Source organism: Ctenopharyngodon idella, chromosome 9, assembly GCF_019924925.1.
Source record: "Ctenopharyngodon idella isolate HZGC_01 chromosome 9, HZGC01, whole genome shotgun sequence".
NCBI lineage: Eukaryota > Metazoa > Chordata > Actinopteri > Cypriniformes > Xenocyprididae > Ctenopharyngodon > Ctenopharyngodon idella.
Window position 1 is genome coordinate 3,834,785 of NC_067228.1, and position 27,740 is coordinate 3,862,524.

The 27,740-nt window shown below is 37.6% G+C and overlaps 1 protein-coding gene across 2 annotated transcripts in view; it reads left to right on the plus strand.

Annotated features, from left to right (window-relative positions):
• The window catches only part of scn1laa (sodium channel, voltage-gated, type I-like, alpha), a 74,470-nt gene that overhangs the window by 20,706 nt on the left and 26,024 nt on the right, over positions 1–27,740 (plus strand). Inside the window, exons 6-17 of one of the 2 annotated variants that reach the window (XM_051905143.1) lie at positions 1,887–1,978; positions 5,366–5,584; positions 8,586–8,649; positions 10,043–10,184; positions 11,048–11,254; positions 11,410–11,661; positions 13,802–14,167; positions 16,231–16,354; positions 18,909–19,147; positions 24,085–24,261; positions 24,887–25,243; positions 25,882–26,307. In XM_051905143.1, the coding sequence (XP_051761103.1) occupies positions 1,887–1,978; positions 5,366–5,584; positions 8,586–8,649; positions 10,043–10,184; positions 11,048–11,254; positions 11,410–11,661; positions 13,802–14,167; positions 16,231–16,354; positions 18,909–19,147; positions 24,085–24,261; positions 24,887–25,243; positions 25,882–26,307 (2,665 nt within the window). The remainder of the gene's footprint in view (positions 1–1,886; positions 1,979–5,365; positions 5,585–8,585; positions 8,650–10,042; positions 10,185–11,047; positions 11,255–11,409; positions 11,662–13,801; positions 14,168–16,230; positions 16,355–18,908; positions 19,148–24,084; positions 24,262–24,886; positions 25,244–25,881; positions 26,308–27,740) is intronic. The other variant, XM_051905144.1, reaches the window with a different exon arrangement.

A 27,740-nucleotide genomic window follows, 5' to 3' on the forward strand; every position in this document is an offset into this window, starting at 1 on the left:
ATTTGTTGTCGTGCCATGCCACATCCAGTGTAGACAGTCACTGATTATAATGGGTTCTGTTTGCTTTTGTCTCATTGCGCCACTCACGTCTGGTTGCTTTGGTAGTTATGACATTTAAAAGTTGATTCATTGTTTGCTTTACATTTATGTGGTACTGGCAATCCTTTCACAAACTTGTTCATGTTTAGTGCAGAATCATTATTCATTTATATTTTTACACGGTTCCCTGCAATACTCAATTCTGATTTTCAATCGTGCCATCTAGTGGTCTGTTATTCCATGACAACAACCGCTACAACTAACAACAGACCGCTCAAGCAGGTACTGTGAGGTAATAAAATGTCAAATTAATATTTTGTGTTCAATTATTTACTCATGTGGCAAGTAGCCGCATAATAAGCAGGATAATTTCGCAGTGGGGTCTTGTATCACGCTGTAGAGTTTTTTTTTTTTTTTTTTTTTTGCATAACCATCTGCTGACTGTACATTATCCCTTAGCCATGCCTCGTCCCAGTTTTTATAACTCTGGGCCCCCCAGTTTGGGAACCACTGATTTAAAGCGTTAGCTCACCAAAAAATTAAATTCTGTCATTAATTACTCAACCTAATGTCGTTCCAAAACCGTAAGATCTTCGGAACACAAATAAAGATATTTTTGATGAAATACGAGAGCTTTCTGACCTCTCTATAGACAGCAATATCATAACAAATTTCAAGGCCCAGAAAGGTAATAAAGACATTGTTAAAGGATTAGTTCACTTCAGAATTAAAATTTCCTGATAATTTACTCACCCCCATGTCATCCAAGATATTTATGTCTTTCTTTCTTCAGTTGAAAAGAAATTAAGGTTTTTGAGGAAAATATTTTTCTCCATATAGTGGACTTCAACAGCTACCAAGGGGTTGAAGGTCCAAATTACAGTTTCAGTGCAGCTTCAAAGGGCTCTACACAATCCCAGATGAGGAATAAGAGTCTTTTCTAGTCATTTTCTAAAAAAAAATACAAATGTATATACTTTTTAACCACAAATGCTAGTCTTGCACTGCTCTGTGATGCGCCACGCATTACGTAATCACGTTGGAAAGGATACGTGTGACGTAGGTGGAAGTACCGCAGTAGGGCGAAAAGCACCATCTCATTTTTTTGTAAAGGCCGCTTGACTTAGTTTTTGCACATTCACTTTGTTGATACTGGATCGGTACTTCCGCCTACATCACGAGTGACCTTTCCAGCGTGATTACGTCAACTGCGTAGGAGACTAAGAGGGAAGAGAAGAAATTGTTGAATAAAGTTGTTAATTTTTGTTTGTTTTTGCGCACAAAATAGTATTCTCGTCGCTTCATAACATTATGGTTGAACCACTGTTGTCACATGGACTATTTTAACGATGTCTTTACTACCTTTCTGGGCCTTGAAATTTGTCATGACATTGCTGTGTTTAGGGAGGTCAGAAACCTCTTGTATTTCATCAAAAATATCTTAATTTGTGTTCCGAAGAAGTCTTACAGATTTGAAACGACATGAGGGTGACTGATTAATGACAGGAATTTCATTTTTGGGTGAACTAACCCTTTAACTTACAATGATAATTAAAAATGCCCATAAGGCCATTGGCATCTACAGTACCCATCAGTTTCATTTGTATCTGTGCATTTGGTCCCACAGGTTTGTTACAGAGTTTATAAACATAGGCAATGTATCAGCTCTCCGCACATTCAGGGTACTCAGAGCTTTGAAAACTATTTCAGTAATTCCAGGTAAGCAGAGAACATGTTTAGGTGTAAGACCTCTGTGTGACCTTTGAACCTGACTGCAACCCTGTGTCGAGACCTTCCTGTGTTTTGTATGTCTGTCAGTGTTTGATTTCCCACCCTCCATGTTTCAGATATGTAACTGAGTTTGTGGATCTGGGTAATGTGTCCGCCCTGCGAGCGTTCAGAGTTCTTCGAGCCCTGAAAACTATATCGGTCATCCCAGGTGAGAGTTAGGGCAAAGGTCAAGGTCACAGATGCTAACACTGCTTTCTTCAAGCATGTCTTCTCTAACTGCTTAATCTTTTCCCAGATATTTTCCAGTTTTCTGTTCATGTATTCTTGCTCTGATTCGTGATTTGATGGTTACATGAAAAAACAAAAACAAAAAAAACTGGCAGTAATGTACGTGTCACATTGAATAACTAACTTTTTAATCTATAGGTAAAAAAAATAATTTTTCGATTTTGGCTTCCAACGATTATGAAAACAAGATAATCGAGGTAAAATGATTATTGTGCCACTGCCGCATTCCGTCTAGCGCACCTTCCTTTCCTCCACAGTGGCTTTGTTCCTCCCTAAAAGCCCAAACTTAACATCCAACTTATCAGCCAAATAAGTAAGTGTTGTAAAATGTGGTCTACTGTTGCTAATCTGTGGGACATGTTTGATATTAAACAGTGTTATTAAAAGTGCATTTAGCCGCAAAAGAGACACTGTTCCCCATGCTGCTTTCTGTGAGCTCGCTCCGAGTCGGAGCTGAATGCGGATAAGAGAATGGTCTTCAGATACGTGCCTAGACGTGTACACACAAAAATGTCAAAATGCCTTTTTGGAGAGTATTCACGTAAACACTGTGTTATGTCTTAAGTAAACATACACAGTCGAGAAACGAAACACCTGTGTATCAGTATATTAGATCTGTGCATTAACTCTTAAAGTGACATCAGCCTAATAAACCTGCTGCAGTCCTTCATTAATGATAATCAAACAACAAATGACTAGAAAATCACTCCCTGATCTTGACTGAATAACTTAAGTAGCTTTAATAAGGATCAATCTATATTTAATGTGTACTGTAAAACTATGTAGTGTTATAAGCGGTGTTATTTTACATTTGATTATTCAATTTTTTTTGTTTTTGTAGGCTATTACTAATCTGAACACCACGGAAGCTTGTTTATGACACTAAATAAAAAATAAAAAAGTAATTATGACTTTTTATCTCACAATTCGCAATTGCGAGTTATAATGTCAGAATTACAAGATGTAAACTCACAATTACGAGAAATAAAGTCAGAATTTCGCGTTATAAACTCAAAATTGCAAGATATAAACTCGCATTTCTGACTTCTTTTTTTGTGAGATATAATTCCGACTTTATAACTTGCAATTCTGACTTTATAACTCGCAATTCTGATTTTATATCACGCAATTCTGACTTTATATCACGCAATTCCGTCTTTATAACTCGCAATTTTGACTTTATAACTCGCAATTCTGACTTTATAACTTGCAATTCTGACTTTATAAATCGCAATTCTGACTTTATAACACGCAATTCTGACTTTATAACACGCAATTCTGACTTCTTTTTGTGAGATATAATTCTGACTTTATAACTCACAATTGTGACTTTATATCTCACAATTCTGACTTTATATCACACAATTCCGACTTTATAACTCACAATTCTGACTTTATATCTCACAATTCTGACTTTATATCACACAATTCCGACTTTATAACTCACAATTTTGACTTTATATCACTCAATTCTGACTTTATAACTCGCAATTCTGACTTTATAACTTGCAATTCTGACTTTATAACTCGCAATTCTGATTTTATATCACGCAATTCTGACTGTATATCACGCAATTCCGACTTTATAACTCGCAATTTTGACTTTATAACTCGCAATTCTGACTTTATAACTTGCAATTCTGACTTTATAAATCGCAATTCTGACTTTATAACTCGCAATTCTGACTTTATAACACGCAATTCTGACTTCTTTTTGTGAGATATAATTCTGACTTTATAACTCACAATTTTGACTTTATAACTCGCAATTCTGACTTTATAACTCGCAATTCTGACTTTATATCACACAATTCCGACTTTATAACTCACAATTTTGACTTTATAACTCACAATTCTGACTTTATAACTCGCAATTCTGACTTTATAACTCACAATTTTGACTTTATAACTCGCAATTCTGACTTTATAACTCGCAATTCTGACTTTATATCACACAATTCCGACTTTATAACTCACAATTTTGACTTTATATCACTCAATTCTGACTTTATAACTCGCAATTCTGACTTTATATCACGCAATTCCGACTTTATAACTCGCAATTTTGACTTTATATCACGCAATTCCGACTTTATAACTCGCAATTTTGACTTTATATCACGCAATTCTGACTTTATATCATGCAATTCTGACTTTATATCACACAATTCCGACTTTATATTCTGACTATATTTGTAAACTCACAATTGTGAGAAAAAAGCCAGAATTGTGAAATAAAAAGTCGCAGTTATACCTTTTTTATTTTTTATTCAGTGGCAGAAACAAGCTTCCATAGGATACCACTCTAAAACTTAAAACAGTTTATTTAATTTGTATTTTCGTTCTGTTGCAGTTATTTGTCAGTATTGTTTGTAATTAGTTTCTTTGTTCTTATTGTATTGCTGACTGTTTGCTTGTTTTATGTAATTGTTTTGAGGATATTTTTCTTACATTAGTTAACCTAATATTAGTTTTTGCTGAAGTATTGGAAATTGTGAAATTTCACTGATATTTAAAATTACTTGTATCGTGAAATAAGACTTCAGCCACCAAATAAAATAATCGTGATTACAATATTGACCAAAAATAATGATGTTTAATAATGATTTTTGCCATAATCGAGCAGCCCTAGTTTGAATCTATGCAACGACTCCTTGAACTGCAGTCATTACTTTTGTCATGTCTAATTCGAGAACTGTTATGGAGTCATCAGACCGAATCAGTGACCTTATTTAGTACAAAAGTACTAAAACAATCATCGTTAAATGTAATTGAAATCGGAACCAGAATCATTAAGGGCTAGTGTTGCTGTTCTTGTTTCTCCTCTCCTTTTGTGATGAGTTTACGTTTGTACTGTACTCGTCTTGCATGTCTTCATGTAGCCGCTGTTCAGTTATTATGAGCATCTGTGAAATGTTTATATTAATGTTTTTTCAAACATATTTTAAAGGGTCCAAAATCAAAAATTTTATGACAAGTTGCTATCTTGCATGATTTAAATTAAATTGTAAGAATGATCACCTGACCAATGCTAATGTAAGCGAATCAAACTATAAACTAAAGAAAATGTCTGTCGTGACTTCTTCAAATGGCTATATTTGTCAAAACAAGGAAACTTCTCGAATGAAGACTCTCGTAGATGATGATGACCTGTGTTATTTTCAGAATTAAACTGTAAATAAAACTGTTAAATAATTCCATCTCATGGCCAGAATTAAATTCAAAGTGAATTTTGGACCCTGAGTACACTATGCTGAGACCTCAGTGTAAAGTTGGAAAGTGACAAGGTTTCCTCTGTTCTCCACAGGCTTGAAAACAATCGTTGGAGCTCTGATCCAGTCGGTGAAGAAGCTGTCAGATGTGATGATCTTGACCCTTTTTTGCCTAAGCGTCTTTGCTTTGGTCGGACTGCAGCTGTTCATGGGAGTTCTTAAACAGAAATGTGTGTTCAATTCTTCTATTATTCCTTTGAAGGCAGAGGACTGTTACAGCTCAGACAGCTGCATGGAATACATTAACAATCGTAGTGAGTACATTTTCCTTCTTGAAATAGTTTCAAAATCTAATGCAATCTGTCTGAATGCTAATTCATTTGTTTGTTCTATTGATTGTTCATTAATTTTTTTGTTCCGTCGATCATTCTATCTACCTGGTTTAGGTGGGTATTTTCAGCAGAAAACTACATAGAGATTATATAATATATAAATTAATATATTAATTAATTAATATATGTATACACACACACACACACACACACATACAGTATATATACTTTCAGACCCTGCTGTAAGTGGCAAGATATTGCAAATATGGGTATCACAAGGTCACATAATCCAGGAGGGACTGATCATTTGTATCCTTAACAACTAATTTTAGTTGAAGTGAGCTTTTAGTAAACCAAAAAACTGTCAGTGATATGGGGAACATTTTGATCTGGGCCAATATAAAGCAAGTGAAGAGTGACAGGTCCAATGTATTAACTATAGGTCTGAAGAGGAAATATTGTGTGTGTGAGGGATGTTCATATCTGCCAGACAGCCAGCTGTCATCATTCAGCATCATGGATGTCTGCATTACTGCCAGCCATGAAAAACCTGTTTGAGAGAAAGGAATTCCACCTTGCTCATGGGGGGAATATGATATCCATTGGCAAGTACTTTAGAGGGATGGGGGAAAGCTATCATGCAGGAGTGAGGTAATCTGGTGCGCTGTTTGTTGAGGATGATGCTTTCCACATTCCACACTCCATCTTATTCTGATATATACAAAATCTTACCGGTATTTTGACATTTCGCTCATTTGCATGGGGTTTGGCCCTTCTGCGTTTTTTTTTTTTTTTTTTTTTTTTTGGTGCAAAAAAAATGGACCAATGGAGAATTTTAAAGGGGACATATCATGAAAATATGACTTTTTCTGTGTTTAAGTGCTGTAATCGTGTCCCTGGTGCATGTTCCGACCCAGAAAACGTGAGAAAGGACAACCCAGTAACTTTGTTTTGGCAAGCCTTTCTCTGCAAGCATGTGAAAAAATTAGTCGCTCAGATTTCGCTCCCCTAGTGACGTCTGAAGGGGATCTTATAATATTACTGCCCCTTAATCTGTACGTTTCCACCCACGGCACTGCCATTTTGTTTTCGCAAGTGACAACAGTGTACAAATTCTAACACCATGGCTAAAGATCGAGCAAAGCATGCTAACTTTTCTGTCATTGGCTGCACAGACGAGCGCAGAACACTATTTAGAGCAGGGGTACTCAACAGGCGGCCCATGGGCCGCATCCGGCCCGTCAGCATTAAATTTGTGGCCCGTGTTATGCTAAATATGAATGTATTGTTATTATAATTTGCATTCAAACTGACCGTTAATATTACTTCGGTTCTTCCACGTACACTGCGCATGACACATTTTGCACGTGCGCTTTGAATAGTTTGTCCACTAATTTAGTTGTCCACATGGTGTCAACACTGAAACGGGCCATTGTTTCACAGTCTGAAAAGAAACGGCGAAAACGGAACTACAACAAACACGATAGCCACCCGTGTTGACGAGCGCTCGTGTGAGGGAATTAAAGATACAGCAACTCTATTTTTAATGAGTACAAAGACATTTTATCTTATGTTTTGGAGCGAAAAAGCACAGAGACTTGACAAGAATGAATCTTTCTAGTGTTGAAACACCTGTGTTCGTGCACGCTATCAAATGCTTGAGACTGTGCGTGTCCGTAAAAAAAAAAAAAAAAAGAATCTTTGCAGTGTGTAAGTGCCCGATGGTCTTCTTAGCAGCATGAAAAACAAAACTTTTATTCTTAATGTCATGTAAAACGTAACATCAATGTAAAGCTAGCGCTCCCATTCTCATTCGCGAGACTGTTCTAAACAAAAAAGGATTCTGGATTCTGACCTAGTTTAAAGGTAGAGGTAATAATTAATTAATAATAATAATAATGGAACCTTTGTAAAGCAAGCCTGAGTATAAATAGGCACTATAAAAAGTATTAAAAAGGTGCAATGGAGTATAAAAAGTATCAAAAAATTGAGCAACAGCCAGACCTGAAATTACTTGTGATGGCAAAAAGGACTTCTTTTCATCAGTTCTTAAGTTTATTTGCTCAGTAATGTTTTTCCTTATGCATTTGGGTCTTTTTTTTTTCATACTCAGAGTATGAATGCATTGTTGCATTAAGAATACAGCAAGACAAACTAGTAATCCTTTTTTAATGACATTTTTTTCATGTTCAGTGACACTATAAGTAGGACAACCATTAAAGGACAAGTAAGTACTTGTAAATACTACAAATACTGTCTTAACTAGGCCTAAATAAAAGATTTGCGGTTGTATGCGGCCCTTTGCATTTTATGTGGTTTAAGTGCGGCCCTCTTGGCCTCTGAACTTGAGTACCCCTGATTAACCTGATTTAGTCTCGTTAGCTTGGATAGCCTACAAGTTGACCCTGGCAAGCTCGATTTCTTAAAAAGGATCGTTTCTGTCCAAGCGATATTTTGAAAAAAAATATATATATATATTAGACCATTCATAGCATGTGATAGCAATCATAAACATTAGCCTGGTGTGTATGGCTCTGTTTGTGAAACAGGTATGCTATGTATAGTGGGCGTTCATACGGGTTTTGCACAAAAGATTAACATGACGGCACATGCTAGTGGTCAACTCCGCAGCAACTACATAAATTTATCCACTAACCGTTCAGAAACGTCCAGTGTGTTTTTGCTCACACCCAAATAGGGGCAAATTTGACAAGCTATAATAAATGATCTGTGGGGTATTTTGAGCTGAAACTTCACAGACACATTCTGGGGACACCAGAGACTTATATTACATCTTGTGAAAAGGGGCATAATAGGTCCGCTTTAAATATAAAAAATATGGTATTAAATGACCTATTATGGACAGAATAAACACAAACAAATAGAATATAGCACAAACCAACTAATACACTTTAGCTTTGTATAAGAACGATTATGAATTTTATGTTAATATATGAATTATTAACAATTCTTTGTCCTGTAGGTAACCATTATGTCCCACAAGGAAAGAAAGACGCTCTGATCTGTGGGAGAAGCAGTGATGCTGGGTAAGCAACACATGAAAACAGTCGTGGATATCAAATGATTTCATAAACCGCCACACGAGTGGACTGGATCACAAGTGGACAGTGCTAAATACATGTGTAAACGGGGTCTAAAACGTTTTGAGCTTGTCTACTTTCGACCACACAAAAACAGATTGCTTTTGTAGTGTAAATGCTCATGTGATAGAATACGTTCGAACAGCCAAAAAAGGCCGCCTACTCTCTGCCTACTGACCTAATGTGTAAATAATACTATGGAAATTGCGCTAGCAAGAAGGGATTTAAACTTTGTCGGCTGAAAACCGAAGACGAAAAAATTAACAAGCACAATGTTCTCTCACCATGTTTTTCTGTCATCTCTGGGCGTGTTCATATGTAAATTGCACAAGCTTATTTTGCCCATTAGATCGAAAGATCTGAAAAAATTCATACATTTTCCCACCCATAAACCCTCCTTACAAAGAAATCAAGACAGAAGTGGTTGAAAGTAGATGGATTAAAACACAAGGTGTAAACGGGTATGTGTCTCACTCGTCTACTTGTGATCCGATCGACCAAAACTTAAAATCTTAATACCAGGTGAAAACAGAGCCTCAGTTTAGAGGTCTGCACGGGACTGTTTTTTTCGTCCCGCTCCCGCAATGGTTCTATTCCGCACGAACCCGCTCCCGCCTAAAATTCACTCTGTGTTCACCCGCTATCCGCATTTAGTGATTTTTCTTCCCGACCCGACGGGTCCCGCTAAAGATCGTTTCCAGAATCTTGCGTTTAAACTTCCCCTAAAGAAAGAGAGTGATTGGGGATAACAAATATAAAATGTTGCATATATACAAGATTTGTTATTTGTCTATGATGCTGTCAACACCCTAAAAAATGTCAGAGAAAAAATGTTGGCTTACTAGCTATACTACAAAATGAAATCTTTTTTAACATCCACGCAAGAACAGAATGACGCTGACTGACGACCGTTTCAGAACGTCTCTCCTTCAAAATCCGATCACAGGTTGAATGTTCTCTGAAGGTGCACTCGCGCAGACCTCTAATGCAAAGAACATATATTGCCAGGTTTCTCAGGACAGGGAACTGGTGACTGTGTGAATGCCACCACTGCAGAAAGATTTGTTCACTTCAAGTTCAAGCACGGATGTCAAAGCATCTCTGGAGCGACCGGGTTATTGTCAGACCGCCCGCTCCCGCCTAATGCACTCTATAGTTACCGACCGCAATCCACCTTTCATTCAAAATTTAATCCTGCGCAGCAAGAAATCTTATTGGGTCCCGCGGTTCCCGCGGGAGAGCCGCGGGAATGCAGACCTCTACCTCAGTTGCACGTTTTATGTTCTGTTGAGTTGTGTGGTGCGTTTTTGACAATCAGTGTCACACGTGTTTATTTCAGGCATTGTCCAGAAGGATTTGTCTGTATAAAAGCAAGTCCTAATCCAGATTATGGATACACAAGTTTTGATTCCTTTGGCTGGGCCTTCCTTTCCTTATTCAGACTGATGACTCAAGACTACTGGGAGAATCTTTACCAACAGGTGTGTGCTTAGAGGAAACTGAACTCGTATGATTGTTTTTATTTCATGCAACACAAAAGGTGATGTTTTGCACGATGTCCAAGCTGATTTTTTTCCCATTTAATAAAAGTGGATGAAGTGTGGGGCTGTCAAGCTTTAAAAACCACCATGAAAGTAGTCCATATGATTTTTACACTTTATTCCAAGTATTCTAATGCAATACAACATTACTGACTGAAAAGTTGTTGTTCCCTGAAAATCTTGCTCTTCATGATGTTCAAAACTAGTGTTTGATGAGAATTACATGAACCTATAAAGTTTATGCACAATTTCTTCTTCTTCACTTCCTCTGAAATTTCAGTTCGTACTATTTTATGGTATTTTTATGATGTTTTTTTGTAACACTTTACTTAAAGCCTTTATGTATAATGCATTACAAAGGTATTCATAATGAACGTTATAATGCATTATATCTTTTCCTAAATAATTGTAACCAAAGTTAAAATGCATTATAATACTCACAGATTCCTTGTTACATCTGAAATTGGTTGTTTGTCATGTTTTAATGCATTATACTTTCTAAAGGTGTATTATAATGTATTATAACTGTTGTTACAATTATTCATGAGACCATACAATGCATTAGAAGGTGCATTACAAGGCATAATTAATGCATTAAAAATACTTTTATAATGCATTGTACATAAAAGCATTAAGTAAAGTGTTACTGTTTTTTTATATATATTTTTTTTAATGTTATTTATGGAGCTTGACAGCTTCATTCCTCATCCACTGTACATGGAAAAGAAAATAATCACGGTTCAAAATGACATGAATAGCTTCCTGTGTTTTTCTCCTACACTAATCGTGGATTTTTATTACAGACTCTTCGAGCCGCAGGAAAAACCTACATGATTTTTTTCGTGTTGGTTATTTTCTTGGGTTCCTTCTACCTGGTGAACCTGATCCTGGCTGTGGTAGCCATGGCATATGACGAACAAAACCAAGCCGCTATTGATGAGACTTTAAAGAAAGAAGAGGAGTTTAACGCCATGCTTGAGCAGATCATGAGACAGGAAGATGAAGCTCAGGTCTGTTGGGTGTTTGCATTTAAATAGGATATGAATAGAATGCATGAACCAATAAATAAAAAATGCATCTGCCAAATGCATAAATGTAAATGCATGAAACCTTTGCAAACTGTTGTGTAAGTGTAATGACGATCTGTCATGTGATTGGTTGACAGGCTGCCGCTGAAGCGTCCAAGTTAGAGGGGCTCAGTGGAGAAAAAACGGACAGTTCCTCGGACGCCTCCAAACTCAGCTCCAAAAGTGCCAAAGAACGACGCAACCGCAGGAAAAAGAGACAGCGTCAGGGGGATGGAGGGAAAGAGGAGGATTCGAGGAGGGAGGGAAATGATAGAAAGGCCAGCTTCCGTATTACAGCCGATGGAAATATACGGCGCTCACGTGAAAGGACTTACACATCTCCACATCAGGTTAGAAATGTCTCACTGTCGTTTGACGTTTGCTATAGCAATAAGGAAATGTCATTTACTTGCTTTCTTACAATAAGGAAGTGTGTTAATATCAGTATGTGTGAAATCAGAATCATTTCTAATGTCTGTCTATTACAGTTTTAGAATAGAAAAGGAAAGACAGACTTTATTGCTTAATAAATGATGAATGAGGTTTGAAAGATGTACAGGCCTGATAGATCTTTTTGTTTCTGTATTTTTAAAATATATTTTTAAAAATCCTCCTATCCTCCTGTAGTCAATAAATTTATCCCTTAAAGGGTTAGTTCACCCAAAAATGAAAATTCTGTCATTTATTACTCGCGCTCGTGCCGTTCCACACCCGTAAGACCTTCGTTAATCTTCGGAATGCAAATTGAGATATTTTTATTTAAATCCGATGGCTCCTTGAGGCCTACATAGGGAGCAATGACATTTCCTCTCTCAAGATCCATAAAGGTACTAAAAACATATTTAAATCAGTTCATGTGAGTACAGTGGTTCAATATTAATATTATAAAGCGACGAGAATATTTTTGGTGCGCCAAAAAAAACAAAATAACGACTTATTTAGTGATGGCCGATTTCAAAACACTGCTTCAGGAAGCTTCGGAGCGTAATGAGTCAGCGTGTCGAATCCGCAGTTTGGAGCGCCAAAGTCACATGATTTCAGCAGTTTAACACGCGATCCGAATCATGATTCAACATGCTGATTCATTACGCTCCGAATCTTCCTGAAGCAGTGTTTTGAAATCGGCCATCACTAAATAAGTCGTTATTTTGGGTTTTTTTGGCGCACCAAAAATATTCTCGTCACTTTATAATATTAATATTGAACCACTGTACTCACATGAACTGATTTAAATATGTTTTTAGTACCTTTATGGATCTTGAGAGAGGAAATGTCATTGCTGGCTATGCAGGCCTCACTGAGCCATCGGATTTAAACAAAAATATCTTAATTTGTGTTCCGAAGATTAACGAAGGTCTTACGGGTGTAAAATGGTACGAGGGTGAGTAATTAATGACAGAATTTTCATTTTTGGGTGAACTAACCCTTTAAAACTATCAAAATGACATATTTAAATGTTTTTTTCCTTAAAAATTTTTTTCATGCGTTGAAATTACTTGATTGTAACTCTACACCATTGCCTCATTTAGTATACAGTACGTGGTTCTATGAATATGCAAATTAGCCCCGCCTCCACTCGCTCACACCAGTTCAGAGATCCACTCGTTGATGATCACACGTTGATGCACCAGCGATTTTAAACCGCGTTTTTGAGACTCTTTAGATCACTGCAGTTTTAAAGAGAAAATACTGGTTTGTTTTAAAGCCCATTAAAAACACCACATAGACATATAAACAACATTAAAAACTTGATTTTCACTACAGGGGGACTTTAACATTTTAATGACAGTTTTTTTTTTTATTGAAAAAAAAAAATTCTTTTATTCATCAAAATAAACCAAAAAATATTACAAACTTTGGTAAAGTGGTTGTTTTGAACAAGTATTAACTTCAAGACATTATTCAAAACATGTTACTTTAACTAAAGTATTTGTACCAATACTTTGTGCCTTTTACCCCATGTGTGGGGTAAAAGGCCCCTCTCGCCACCTAATACATTTATAAGATTTTTAAACAAAACAAACCACATTTATGATTTATTTTCACACAAAATCTGTTGCTCCATCAATGCTCAATACAAACATTTTTTTTCTGCAATCATATACGATGGTGAAAAACACATTTTTCTTAAGGTGTGCCTTTAGCCCCATTGTACCCTATATTTTGTCTAAAATAAAATAAAAAAAGTTTAGTTTTGTACATTTGTTTTACAGTAAACTTCTGTAACTTTTTTACACATTCATTTTTTTTTTTTTTTTTTTGAAGTGCCTTCACTTCTGTGTCTTCTTTAAAAAGAGACCAACCTTATGTCTGAATTCCTTATGAATTACTACCATTTAATTTCAGATCTATGCTCAGAAAGACAGTTAACAGGTTAAAACTCTCCAAACTCACTTTTTTATCAAGTTCTTCGATCCGTTAGTCAGGTTGCGTCCTCAAATGCCTTGATTTGTTTGTCAGTGTGTTTGTTAAGCTTCTTTATCTCCTCAGTCCCCCCTGAGTTTTCAGGGTTCAATCCTCACCCCACGCCGGGGCAGCAAAGGTAGCATCTTCAGCTTCCGCGGGCGCGTGCATTCCGAAAACAACTACGCCGACGATGAGCAAAGCATCATTGAAGAGACGGGCAGCCGGAGAGACTCTCTGTTTCTACCCTCTCGATCCGAGCGTCTTTACAGCACTCTTAGCAAAAGCAGTCTGACGCCACGTATATTGTTGCCGTCTAACGGAAAAGCGCGGTATGTGGTCGACAGCAATGGCATGGTGATGGTGTCGGGCGGAGCCTCTTCACCCAACTCACCCTCCGGAATACTGACGCCCGAAGTGTCCAGAAAAAAAGCCACGTTTGACGAAAGTTGTGTAAGGGAAAGAACTAACAGCGCACAAACCTTGCATGGCCTGTGACTTGCTGTGTGTGCTGTGGTTTTCTTTTCATGCTTGTAATGCGTTGTTTTAAATTGAACTTTTTTATAATAATGCCATCTGTGTATTATTTTTCACAATTTATTTATTTATTTATTTATTTTGCTGCTTTTGGGTGAAAATCTGCAGAATTCTGCTGGATGGATTTAAATATGGTTAAAAAATAGAGCTGCACAATCAAATTATGCAAAATAAAACAAACTGGCTGGGATATTCAGAACTTTTTAAATGATCTACATTCTTATTCTGCAGAAATCTGCAGATTCTTTTGCGCAGATTCTGTGTGAACCTTCAAAATCAAGTTGTGACAAATTGTTTTTTAGAATGACAGCATATCACTAAAGACATAAAAGGTATTATTAATAGTAATGCAACTAACAGATATTTTGCAAATCAATTAATTTGCTAATTAATTTGTTCAATTAATTAATTATATAAAAAAAGCAAAATGCACATTATTTTCAGCATTTTTTTTTCAAAGCATGTTAAAGCATGTATTTAAAGTGTGGGTCCCACTTTATATTAAGTGGCCTTAACTACTATGTACTTTAAATTAATCATTTGATACAATGCGCTTATTGTGTACATACATGTTTTTACATTGTATTTATATTTTAAAAACACTTGCATGTAATTACATCTGTAATTAATTTCTGTAATTACATTTATAATTACACTGTTGACCCATCCCTTACACCTTACCCCTACCCTTAAACCTGCCCATACCACCAAAGCTTTCCCTAACCTTACCCATATCCCACCTAAATAGCAGCAAAAGTGTTTTGCAATTCAATATGAATCCAATAAATACATTGTACTTATTTTTTGATGTAAGTACATAGTAGTTAAGGCCACCTAATATAAAGTGGGACCGAAGCGTGTTATTCCACATAATGTCAAATATTTTTATTTTTTAATTTTTAAAATGTTATACTTTTTTTTTCTATTGTATTGTATAAACATTTATAATGTATAGAAGCTTATTTGTGTCACTAAATAAAAAATATAAAAGGTAATTGCAACTTTTTATCTCACAATTCTGAATTTTTTTTCTCAGAATTGCGAGATATAAACTCACAATTGTGAGAAATTTTTTTAGAATTATGAGAAAAAAGTCAGAATTGCAAGAAAAAAAAATTAATTAAAAATAGAATTGTGAATTTAAATCCCACAATTCTGACTTTATAACTTACATTTGCGAGTTTATATCTCACAATTCTGAGAAAAAAGTCAGAATTGCGAGATATAAACTCGCAATTGCAAGAAAAAGTCAAAATTGCGAGAAAAAAGTCAAAATTACGTGATACAGACTCGCATTTGTGAGAAAAAAGTCAAAAAATTTGAATTGCGAATTTATATCACGTAGTTCTGACTTTACAACTCACAATTGCAAGTTTATATCTCACAATTATGAGAAAAAAGTCAGAATTGCGAGATGTAAAAAAAAAAAAAGTCAGAATTGTAATAAAAAGTCGCAATTATCTTTTTTTTTTTTATTCCGTAGCAGAAACAAGCTTCCATAATAATGCCTTAATAATATGTAATAGTATATAATAGTAACATTTAGTACAAATTAAGGTATTCGTAAGGTGGTTAAAATGTCCAGAAGGAAATAGCAGTGCTTACAAGGCAGCAAAAGATGTTAAACAAGAAGAAATTAACCTTTTGCCCACTGGCCATTTAATTTTTTTCCAAATCAAATGTAGTAAAATAAACTACATATAAAAATGGAAATGTGTAAAGACCTTTTTATCATCAAGAACAAGATATAATTAAATTTGGATTTTTTTTCCCTAAATGTGTGTTATTTTTGTTTTTGTATAAGCAACATATCTTAGCAAATATCAATCTGAGGTGTTTTACAGGTTGCCTGAATTTGTTTGAATATCTACCTTGTCTTGGAAGTTAATCGGAATGATTGATGCATAGGAACACAATGCTGCCTTGCAAACACTGTAACATTTGTTTATGTATTTGCTGATGATTGGATCTCTTTACAGTTTGACACAGATGAAGAACACAGACACCGAAGTGATTCACAGCGCTTTTCAGTGGCTTTTCGACATGACCAATCAGCGAGACAGAGAGCTTTGAGTGTGGCAAGTGCCAGCAACAACCCTGACTGTAAGGAGCCCTAAATAGTGAACATACTTACAAGAAACTGAATGTGAGGCATATTAGTTTGATTTTTCCCTGTACTTTTTAAGAAATAGTTCACAATTGTCATCATTTACTCAACCCCATGTTGTTCCAAAACTGTAGGACTTTAAAGGATTAGTTAGTTCACTTTCAAATGAAAATTACCCCAAGCTTTACTCCCCCTCAAGCCATCCTAGGTGTATATGACTTTCTTCTTTCTGATGAACACAATCAGAGAAATATTAATAAATATCCTGACATATCCGAGCTTTAAAACGGCAGTTCAATGTTCAATTTACAACCTGAATTCTGGAAATGTTGGGACGTTTTTTAAATTTGAATAAAATGAAAACTAAAAGACTTTAAAATCACATGAGCCAATATTTCATTCACAATAGAACATAGATAACATAACAAATGTTTAAACTGAGAAATGTTACATTTTTATGCACAAAATGAGCTCATTTCAAATTTGATGCCTGCTACAGGTCTCAAAATAGTTGAAACGGGGGCATGGTGTAGCATTTCCTCTTCTTTTCAAAACAGTTTGAAGACATTTGGGCATCAAGGTTATGAGTTTCTGTAGTTTTGGTGTTGGAATTTGGTCCCATTCTTGCCTGATATAGGTTTCCAGCTGCTGAAGAGTTTGTGGTCATCTTTGATGTATTTTTCGTTTAATGATGAGCCAAATGTTCTCTATGGGTGAAAGATCTGGACTGCAGGCAGGCCAATTCAACAACGGGACTCTTCTACGACGAAGTATTGACATGACATGTGACATGTGGCCAAGTATGGTGACCCATACTCGGAATTTGTGCTCTGCATTTAACCCATCCAAGTGCACACACACACACCGTGAACACACACCCGAGGTGGGCAGCCTGAATCTGAATCTTTTGATGATGTTATGCACTGTAGATGATGAGATTTGCAAAGCCTTTGCAATTTGACGTTGAGGAACATTGTTTTTAAAGTATTCCACAATCTTTTTACGCACTCTTTCACAGCTCTGCCCATCTTTACTTCTGAGAGACTCTGCCTCTCTAAGACATCCTTTTTATAGCTAATCATGTTACAGACCTGATATCAATTAACTTAATCAGTTGCTAGATGTTCTCCCAGCTGAATCTTTTAAAAATTCTTGCTTTCTCAGCCATTTGTTGCCCCCGTGCCAACTTCTTTGAGACCTGTAGCAGGCATCAAATTTGAAATGAGCTCATTTAGTGGATAAAATTGTAAAATTTCTTAGTTTAAACATTTGTTATGTTATGTATGTTCTACTGTGAAAAAAAATATTGGCTCATGTGATTTAAAAAGTCTTTTAGTTTTCATTTTATTCAAATTTTTAAAAAAAACGTCCCAACATTTCCGGAGTTCGGGTTGTATTTATAAAGCACATATTAATACAACGAATGTTGACCACAGTGCTGTACATGGGACAAGGCAAAATAACAATAAAATCACATTTAAATTCTATATCATTACAACACACAGTCACAAATAAAACCTCAAATTCAGTGAGGCATTAATAAAAACCCTCGGGTCAAAAAGCAGTGAGCGAGGATCAACAAGTATGAGCTGAAGAAAGTGTCTCCATCCACATCCATCCATCATAAATGTGTACTTGACACTGCTCCGGAGGGGTTAATAAAGGCCTTCTGAAGTGAAGCAATGCATTTGTGTCTAGCTTCTGCCAGACCGCCTTCCGTATTCAAGTTACGAAGAAAGTGTAAACTGGCATCGGGTCAGTTAAGCTTTTTCCGTAAGTTGAATAGGGGAGTTGTAGGACATAGTGTAAGCATTTTGAACTGCGAGAGGCGTTACACTTTCTTCAGAAGTAGAATACGGAAGGCGGTCTGGCGGAAGCTTGATATTTTTCTTCATAACTTGTTAAATATGGATATTTTTTTACACAAATGCATTGCTTCGCTTCAGAGGGCCTTTATTAACCCCCCGGAGCCGTGTGGAGTACACATTTATGATGGATGGATGTGGATGGAGACACTTTGTTACTCGCTCACTGCCATTATAAAGCTCGGATGCGTCAGGATATTTATTAATATAACTTAGATTGTGTTCATCAGAAAGAAGAAAGTCATATACACCTAGGATGGCTTGAGGGTAAGTAAAGCTTGGGCTAATTTTCATTTAAAAATGAACTAATCCTTTAATTGTGCCTTGTACACAGAAGTAGAATTTTAAGAGTATGAAAATAGTTATTATTCTAATTATTTAATAGAAAATAGTTATTATTCTAAGTCTTCTGAAATAATTTGATTGCTTTGTGTAGGAATAGACAGAAAATTAATGGTGCTTATATTGTCACATTGCAGTTTGACAGCCTCAGTTCTCATTGACTTTCATTATAATGCATGAATATTTTTCCTTTTTGTTTTTCACAGAAGAAAGTTGAACTATTCTTTTAATTAAGTTCTTAATTGCTCATTAGTTTTTTTTTCTCCGATTGTTGCTGAAATTCCTACTAGTTTACGTACAGCTTTCAGATTGTTGTCTTCATTTTTTTAATTTAACACGACAGCGTTGGAGGTTTGGAAACAGAGGTGTATGGACTGGTGGCTCGAGTTTGCAGAGAATTATCTGATTTGGGATTGCAGTCCCACATGGCTGAGGATAAAGAATATCGTCCACATGGTTGTAATGGACCCCTTTGCTGATCTGTTTATCACCATTTGCATTGTGATAAACACAATATTCATGGCCATGGAGTGTCACCCCATGGACACGGCTTATTCTAATATGCTTACAACTGGCAACATGGTAAGAACATTTATAGCAGCATTTTAAATGAAATACTATGAGACTTGTTTTGTTATTTTAGAGAGAGTTATTAATCACCAGGGAGATACCCAGCTGAAATGGAGGAGTATGAATTTACTAATTAAATTTAATTTAGTACAATTGATTTATATGCAAAAATAAGATGTTAAAACAGTATTTTAACTACTAAGAATATAAACCTCTTTATTTAGGGTGATGTTTTCTCAAAAATGTTCAGTTAATCCATATATATATAATTATTTTATTACAAATTTATTCAGGAGACCACTCTAGTTTGGTAAAATACTTTTAAATATATTGTTCAAATGAAAAGTTTGGTAACACTTTACAATAAGGTCCCATTAGTTAACATCAGTTAATGCTTTAACTAAGCTTAACTAATAATAAGCAATACATTTTGTTACAGTGCTTATTAATCTATGTAATAAAAACAGCTATTCATTGTTAACAGAGACAACTTTTGATTTTAATAATGTGTTAGTAAATGTTGAAATTTACATTAAGTACAATGCTGAATGAAAATTATCCCAAGGTTTACTCACCCTCAAGCCATCCTAGGTGTATATGACTTTCTTCTTTCTGATGAACACAATTGGAGAAATATTAATAAATATCCTGACGCATCCAAGCTTTAAGATGGCAGTGAACAGGTTTCACGAGTATGAGCTGAAGAAAGTGTCCATCCATCATAAATGTGTACTCCACACGGCTCCAGGGGGTTAATAAAGTCCTTCTGAAGTGAATCGATGCATTTGTGTAAGAAAAATACCCATATTTAACAAGTTAAGAAGTAAAATACCTTCCGCCAGACCGCCTTCCGTATTCAACTTACAGAAAAAGTGTAAGTGATGCAACGCCAGTTTACACTTTCTTCGTAACTTCAATATGGAAGGCGGTCTGGCAGAAGCTAGATATTTTACTTCATAACTTGTTAAATATGGATATTGTTTTTTTACACAAATGCGTCGCTTCGCTTCAGAGGGCCTTTATTAACCCTCCGGAGCTGTGTGGAGTACGTTTATGATGGATGGATGTGGATGGAAGCACTTTCTTCAGCTCATACTCGTGAACCTTATTCATTGCCATTATAAAGCTCGGTTTCGTCAGGATATTTATTGATATTTCTCCGATTGTGTTCATCAGAAAGAAGAAAGTCATATACACCTAGGCTTGAGGGTGAGTAAAGCATGGGCTAGTTTTCATTTGAAAGTGAACTAATCCTTTAAAAACAACCCAAGTTGGGTTAAAAATGGACAAACCCAGAAAATGGGTTGTTTTAACCCAGCAGTTGGGTTAAATGTTTGCCCAACCTGCTGGGTAGTTCCCTTTCAAGGGAACTTGCACTGCGTCAAGCGCTTTGGGAACACCTCTGCATGATAGCGTCGTGAAGCACATGTGAAATCAGTCCAATGGCATGACGGAACGTCATAGGCAGGTGACGTCATAACCAGGAAACCAATATAAAGCACACCTGAACCAAACAGCGTTAGCTTTTGTGTCTTCAGTAAGCGCTCTCTGTGAAACTGTCTGTCTTATTTAGTATTGATTGTCTCTCACGTTATTCAACACATATAAAAAGACATTTATTATGGAGAGTAAACAGCAGCAATTCAAGCCGTGTGCTTCTCCCTGCCGTCATTACATCACGGGTGGGGATTCACACAAGCTTTGTGTTGTGTGCTTGGGAGCGGAGCATGCCCAGGCAGCCCTCGAGGGGGCTGGCTGTGTGCACTGTGAGCAGATGTCTATCAAGACGCTCCGCTCCCGCCGGGCGCTTTTCAAGGAAAGCGGTTCGGCTTGCGTTCCCTGCGGCTCAGGTCCCGCTGCTGCCGAGGCACAGCGAGGGCTTGCATCGCGGGGCTCACAAAGGGATCTTGCAGATGGGTTAGAGACGGGCCCCGCCCTTTCTCCAGTGCTTCATTTCAGGAGGTAGAAGCATGCACTACGGTTTCTTCTGCCCCTGGTGAAGTGCCGGTGCTGCAGCGATTTAGTTCTGAGGAACTAGACGTTGTTAGCATCAACCCTTGTGATGTTGAGGACTCCCCACCTCACACACAAGCATATGAGGAGCTGGTGGAGGTTGTAACCAGAGCAGTGGTCGCTTGAGTGGTCGCTTGGCTCAAGGTCTGTGGAGGGATCTTTCCTGGCACATAAACCAGTTGGAGATGATGGCTGTGTTCCTGGCACTCAAACATTTCCTCCCAGATCTCAGGGGCCATCATGTGTTGGTCTGCACGAACAACACAGCGGTGGTCTCATATATAAACCATCAGGGGGTCTGCGTTCGTGCCCCTTATGCAAGTTGGCACACCAGATCCTCCTGTGGGCCCAAGGGAAGTTACTGTCAGTCAGGGCAGTATGCATCCCAGGGAGTCTGAATCAGGAAGCAGACATCCTGTCGAGGCAGTGGCTGAGGCTCGGGGAGTGGAGACTTCACCCCGAGGTGGTGGAGCTCCTTTGGGAGCGCTTCGGGAAAGCGGAAGTGGACTTATTTGCGTCTCAGGAAACGACTCATTGTCCTCTGTATTTATCCCTCACACATCCAGCCCCCCTGGGGTTGGACGCTATGGTACAGACGTGGCCGAGGCTGTGTCTGTACGCCTTTCCCCTGATTGCTTTGCTTCCAGGAGTTTTGGAGAGGGTGCGCCAGGACGGGGTCCAGTTGCTACTAGTAGCCCCGTTTTGGCCGGGCCGAGTATGGTTCTCGGACCTGATGTCTCTCCTCGACGGCTCTCCCCTCGAGATTCCGGTCAAGAGGGACCTACTCTCACAGGCAGGGGGCTCACTCCTTCACCTCCGCCCGGAGTTGTGGAAACTGTGGGCGTGGCCTCTGAGGGGGCACAGCTCATAGATCCGGGTCTCCCTACCGAGGTAGTGGAGACCATACTCCAGTCCAGAGCTCCCTCCACAAGGAGGCTTTATTCCCTGAAGTGGAACGTTTTCTCTTCTTGGTGTAGAGAGCGTACATTTGATCCTGTAAACTGCCCAGTTGGTACAGTTCTGGAATTTCTGCAAGAAAAGTTCTCTTCAGGTTTATCCCCGTCTACGCTGAAGGTTTACGTGGCGGCCATTGCGGCTTACCACGTTCCTTTAGAGGGTGCTTCTCTTGGAAGACACCCATGGGTTATTCGCTTCCTTCGTGGTACGTTGAGGCTGAGGCCTGCGGCATGTCAGAGAGTTCCGACTTGCCATAGTGTTGGAGGGCCTGTCTACAGCTCCGTTTGAGCCCATTGAAGAGGTTCACGAAAAGTTCCTTACTCTCAAAACTCTTTTTCTCCTCGCTATCTTGTCTCTTAAGAGAATCGGAGACCTCCAAGCCCGGAGGTCTCTCCTTCTTGCCTTGACTTTTCGCCGGGCATGGTTAAAGCTTTCCTCTTCCCTCGGGAGGGGTACGTTCCTAAGGTCCCCACAAATGTGGCGGGCCCCATTATGTTGCAGGCCTTCTGTCCTCCTCCGTTTCAAGGTCCAGACCAGGAGAAACTTAATTTGCTCTGTCCTGTCAGGGTTTTGGATGCTTACGTCCACAGAGCTGCCCTGTGGCGTAAGACTGATCAGTTGTTCGTTTGTTTTGGGGCCCCACGTAAGGGGCACCCTGCATCCAAGCAAACCTTGAACAAATGGATAGTTGAGGCTATTTCACTAGCTTATGAGTCGGCCGGCCAACCGTCACCTCTTAAGGTCCGTGCTCAGTCTACCCGGAGTATGGCTGCCTCTTTGGCTTTGTTATCTGGAGTGTCTCTCCAGGAAGTTTGTGATGCTGTGGGGTGGTCCTCGCCTCATACGTTTGTTAGGTTTTATAACCTAGATGTGGCCTTGACCCCGGGGTCACGAGTGCTGGTGTCTTAGTGTGCGCTTCCAGTTTCAGACAGACAAGCACTTGGTTTTATGGCAGTGTGGGTATTTCGTTCCCAAAGCGCTTGACACAGCGCGAGTTACCTTGAAAGGGAACGTCTCAGGTTACGTATGTAACCATGGTTCCCTGAGAGGGAACGAGATGCTGCGTCACGTTGCCATACTCCCAGCATGCCTGTGACCGACTTACTTCGACTTCCAGAAGCTAACGCTGTTTGGTTCAGGTGTGCTTTATAGTTTCCTGGTCATGACGTCACCTGCCTATGACGTTCCGTCACGCCATTGGACTGATTTCACATGTGCTTCACGACGCAATCACGCAGAGGTGTTCCCAAAGCGCTTGACGCAGCGTCTCATTCCCTCTCAGGGAACCATGGTTACATACGTAACCTGAGACATTTTATTTAACTCAACTATTGTTTAAAAATTACTGTATTGCTTGCTTAAAATGAACCCAAAATATGTTGGAAATGAATATTTATTAATATGTTTAATAAATTAACATTTATTAATAAGTTTAATGAATAATAATTGAACAATAAACATTTATTAAATTGCTTATTAATATTTTTAAACATTAATATTTAGTAATTTTTAAACAATAGTTGGGTTAAATAAAACTGGGCAAACATTTAACCCAGCTGCTGGGTTTGTCCATTTTCAACCCAACTTGGGTTGTTTTTAACCCTGCACTTTTTAGAGTGTATGATTAATAAAAGATTTAAAAGTATTTTTCATTGAAGTAATAAATTATCCCCCAAGGCTTAAGCCTAGTCCCAGAATAAAATGCATGTTTGAGTTGTTTTAACTGAAAGCAATTTGCACTAGCATATCATAAAATATGTCAGTGTCATTGTTTTGTCTAAAGATGCACACCAGTAATGTTTTTTTTAATGGCACATTTAGAAAAACTACTTAAATGTCCTAATTGAACTAAGGCCTAATCCTGGCTTAATCTAAGCTCTCTCTGTGGAACCAGGCCTAGAAGAAATTTAGTTAACTAATGTTAACACATTAAACATTATTGTGAAGTGTTACCAAAAGTTTTGTTTCCTTGACTACAGGTTTTCATAGGCATCTTTACTGCAGAAATGATATTCAAGATAATTGCCTTGGACCCATACACTTACTTTCAGGAAGGCTGGAATATCTTCGACAGCATCATAGTCACACTGAGTCTTCTGGAACTTTGTTTGACAAACGTGTTGTCTGGAAAGGGTTTTCTTAGGCCATTCCGACTGGTAAGAGTATCCTACTATCGTGCATTGTACCCAATGACCTAGACAGCATATAAAGTGTGTTCTTAAAGGGGTCATGACATGAGAAATCAAATTTGCCTTGATCTTTTGACATACAAGATGTCTTTGTACCATTAAAACATCCTGCAAGTTTCATAGCTAAAACAACCTCCTCATTATAAACAAAGCATTTATTTAATCAAGCTCCAAAATGGCTCGTTTTGATATTGCAGGATCTGTGATGTCACATGAGCAAATACATTTGCATATGACTGCCTCCAGAGCAAAACATCAACGAATAGTTATACATCATTGCACCATAGGCCCCGCCCACTGGCGTTCAGTCACTTAATGGCTGACATTTGCCTACACTGGATGTGAGCGTCGCATTAAAATGTACAGTATAAAATAGATTTTATATCAATATAATTTAGATTTGCTCAAGATAACATTTATCAGTTATTAAATAATTAGTGTTTTTAAAGATTATCTTTAAGTCCGCATTAGATGACAGCAAAGGTAATCTAAACATAAAAATAGAAGAATTTATCATATCGACCAATACTGATACATTTTTTAAAAAAAAACGATGGATCATACTAATTTTCTATGCCACTTATTGTCACAGCTGAGGGTCTTCAAACTAGCCAAGTCCTGGCCAACTCTGAACATGCTAATCAAGATCATTGGCAACTCACTGGGCGCCTTGAGCAACCTGACGCTTGTGCTAGCCATCATCGTCTTCATCTTCGCTGTGGTGGGCACGCAACTGTTCGGGAAGAGCTACAGAGACTGTGTTTGTAAGATTTCTGAGGATTGCACGCTTCCTCGCTGGCACATGAACGATTTCTTCCACTCGTTCCTGATCGTCTTCAGGGTGTTGTGCGGGGAGTGGATCGAGACCATGTGGGACTGCATGCAAGTGGCGGGACAGCCTTTGTGCTTAATTGTGTTCATGATGGTCATGGTGATCGGAAATCTGGTGGTATGTATAGTTCATCTCAATTAATTAGCATTAAAAAAACCTGGGGCCTCATATATAAAGATGTGGATAAAGTGATCCTAAATGTGATTGTGATATATTAATATATTAACAAGATATATGTTTATATATTTGTAAGCAGGCTTGTACATGTCTTTACATTGTACTAGAATTAAAAAAAAAAATCAGGGCCAATCAGGGCGAGCCTTGGTGACATTGTAGACAGTGTGAATACTACCAGCTCTCAGTTTCAAGTCTCTATGATTTACGGTTTGATCTGCCCGATCACTTTTAGGGGAGAATGCTGATCCTTGGAAATTTTTACAATTACCTAATTACACCATTGATTTCCCTTCCACATTAGTCCACTCACCCAACTATACCACCAAACCTGTACCTAACCTTACTTTTATCCCACCTCAATAGCAGCAATAGTGTCAACACAATAAGCACATTTGTACCTTTTTTCATGTAAGCAGTAGGCACAGAGTAGTTAAAGACACCTAATAGAAATTGTGACCAATCCATGGTTTATAGAATCAAATCTAATTGTATATGCATTTTATAAATGCGGCCCCTGATGTGTGTGAAGTTATTCTGAACCTGTAGTTGGTTTCTTCCTAATTTTGCCTTTCCTTTAGGTTCTGAACCTGTTCCTCGCTCTGCTGCTCAGTTCCTTCAGTGCCGAAAATCTCACGGCCAATGACGAGGAGATCGAAAAGAACAACTTGCAGATAGCGGTTGGTCGAATCAAGAGAGGCTTCGCTTTTGTTAAGGCCTGCCTGCAGAGTTTCTTCCGGAGTGGCTGTATAAGGAGGAAGAAGCAGAAAAAGAAAACTCAAGATGGGAACATGGTCACAATAAACTGCAAGGGAATAAATGATAACTCCAACCACACCACACTAGAGCTGGTTAAAAGCACTGGAGGAACGGACGTGGATAGTGACAGTGAGAATATTATAAGCAACCCGAGCTTGACCATCAGTGTCCCAATGGCCGCTGAGGAGTCTGATTTTGAGTGCCTCAACACTGAGGATTTCAGCAGTCTTTCTTCAGACCTAGAGGAGGTAAGTTTGCAGTTTGAAATTATTTGACATTTCTTCAAAGACCTCAGGATGTTTAAAAGAAAACAAATGGAGCAGGGAGAAGGGTGGATAAGAAGATTTTAGTGGAGGTCAAAAGCCCCATTACACCTGCCATTAGCATATGTTTGTTATCTATTTTTGCATTTCCTTCATTCTAATGCATCTCTAATGTGATCGAATAGAGATTCGCACAGTCACTTGAGAAAAAAATCCAAAATGGCTCTTACATACACTACTGTTCAAAATTTTGGGGGCAGTTAGATTTATTTTTATTTGTTTTTGAAAACATCTCCTGCTCACCAAGGCTGCATCCATTTTAACAAAAATACATAAAAAAACAATAATATTGCGAAATGTTATTACAATTAAAACTCACTGTTTCTATTTGAATATATTTTAAAATGTAATTTATTCCTGTGATCAAAGCTGAATTTTCAGCATCATTACTCCAGTCTTCAGTGTCACATGATCCTTCTGAAATCATTCTAATATGCTGATTTTCTGTTAAAAAAAAACATTTCTTATTGTTATCAGTGATGAAAATTGTTGCTGCTTAATATTTTTTGTGGAAACCATGATGCATTTTGTTTTCAGAATTTGTTGATGAATCGAAAGTTTCAAAGAACAGCATTTATTTGAAATAGAAATATTTTGTAACATTATAAATGTCGTTACTGTCACTTTTGATCAGTTTAATTTTTCCTTGCTGAATAAACATATTAATTTCTTACTGACAACAAACTTTGAACCAATGAGGTTCATTCTCGTGTTAAGCAGCACGTTTGAGCTTCTGCAAGAGGTTTGTTCTCGCTTGTCAAGCAGGCTTGGTCGAGCTTTTGTTTATGTTTGCTGATCAATGTTTATATGTGAATAAAAGCCTAAATTAAAGGGTTAGTTCACCCAAAAATGGCAATTCTGTCATTAATTACTCACCCTCATGTCGTTCCACACCCGTAAGACCTTATAAATAACACGACTTTGGCGCTCCGAACCACTGATTCGAAACAAAAGTTTCGCTTTATAATATCAATTTAGAAAAACTGTAGTCACATGAACTGTTTTAAATATGTTTTAGTACCTTTCTGGGCATTTAAAAATGTAAATTAACTTGCTATCTATGGAGGCCTCACTGATTTCATCAAAAATATCTTAATTTGCATTCTGAAGATGAACGAAGGTCTTATGGGTGTGGAACGACATGAGGGTGAGTAATAAATTAATGAATATATGTATTATTTTCATTTTTGGGTGAACTAACCCTTTTAAATCTGTTCATCTGTTCAACTCTATCCCTTTAATTCAGTAAAATGATTTGATAAATAATGGGATATCGTTGATTTAAATCTAGAAAACCTCCAAGTGATTTGATGCAGTCAGTTGTGATCCAAACATGATCTAGTCACTGAAAACTTGTT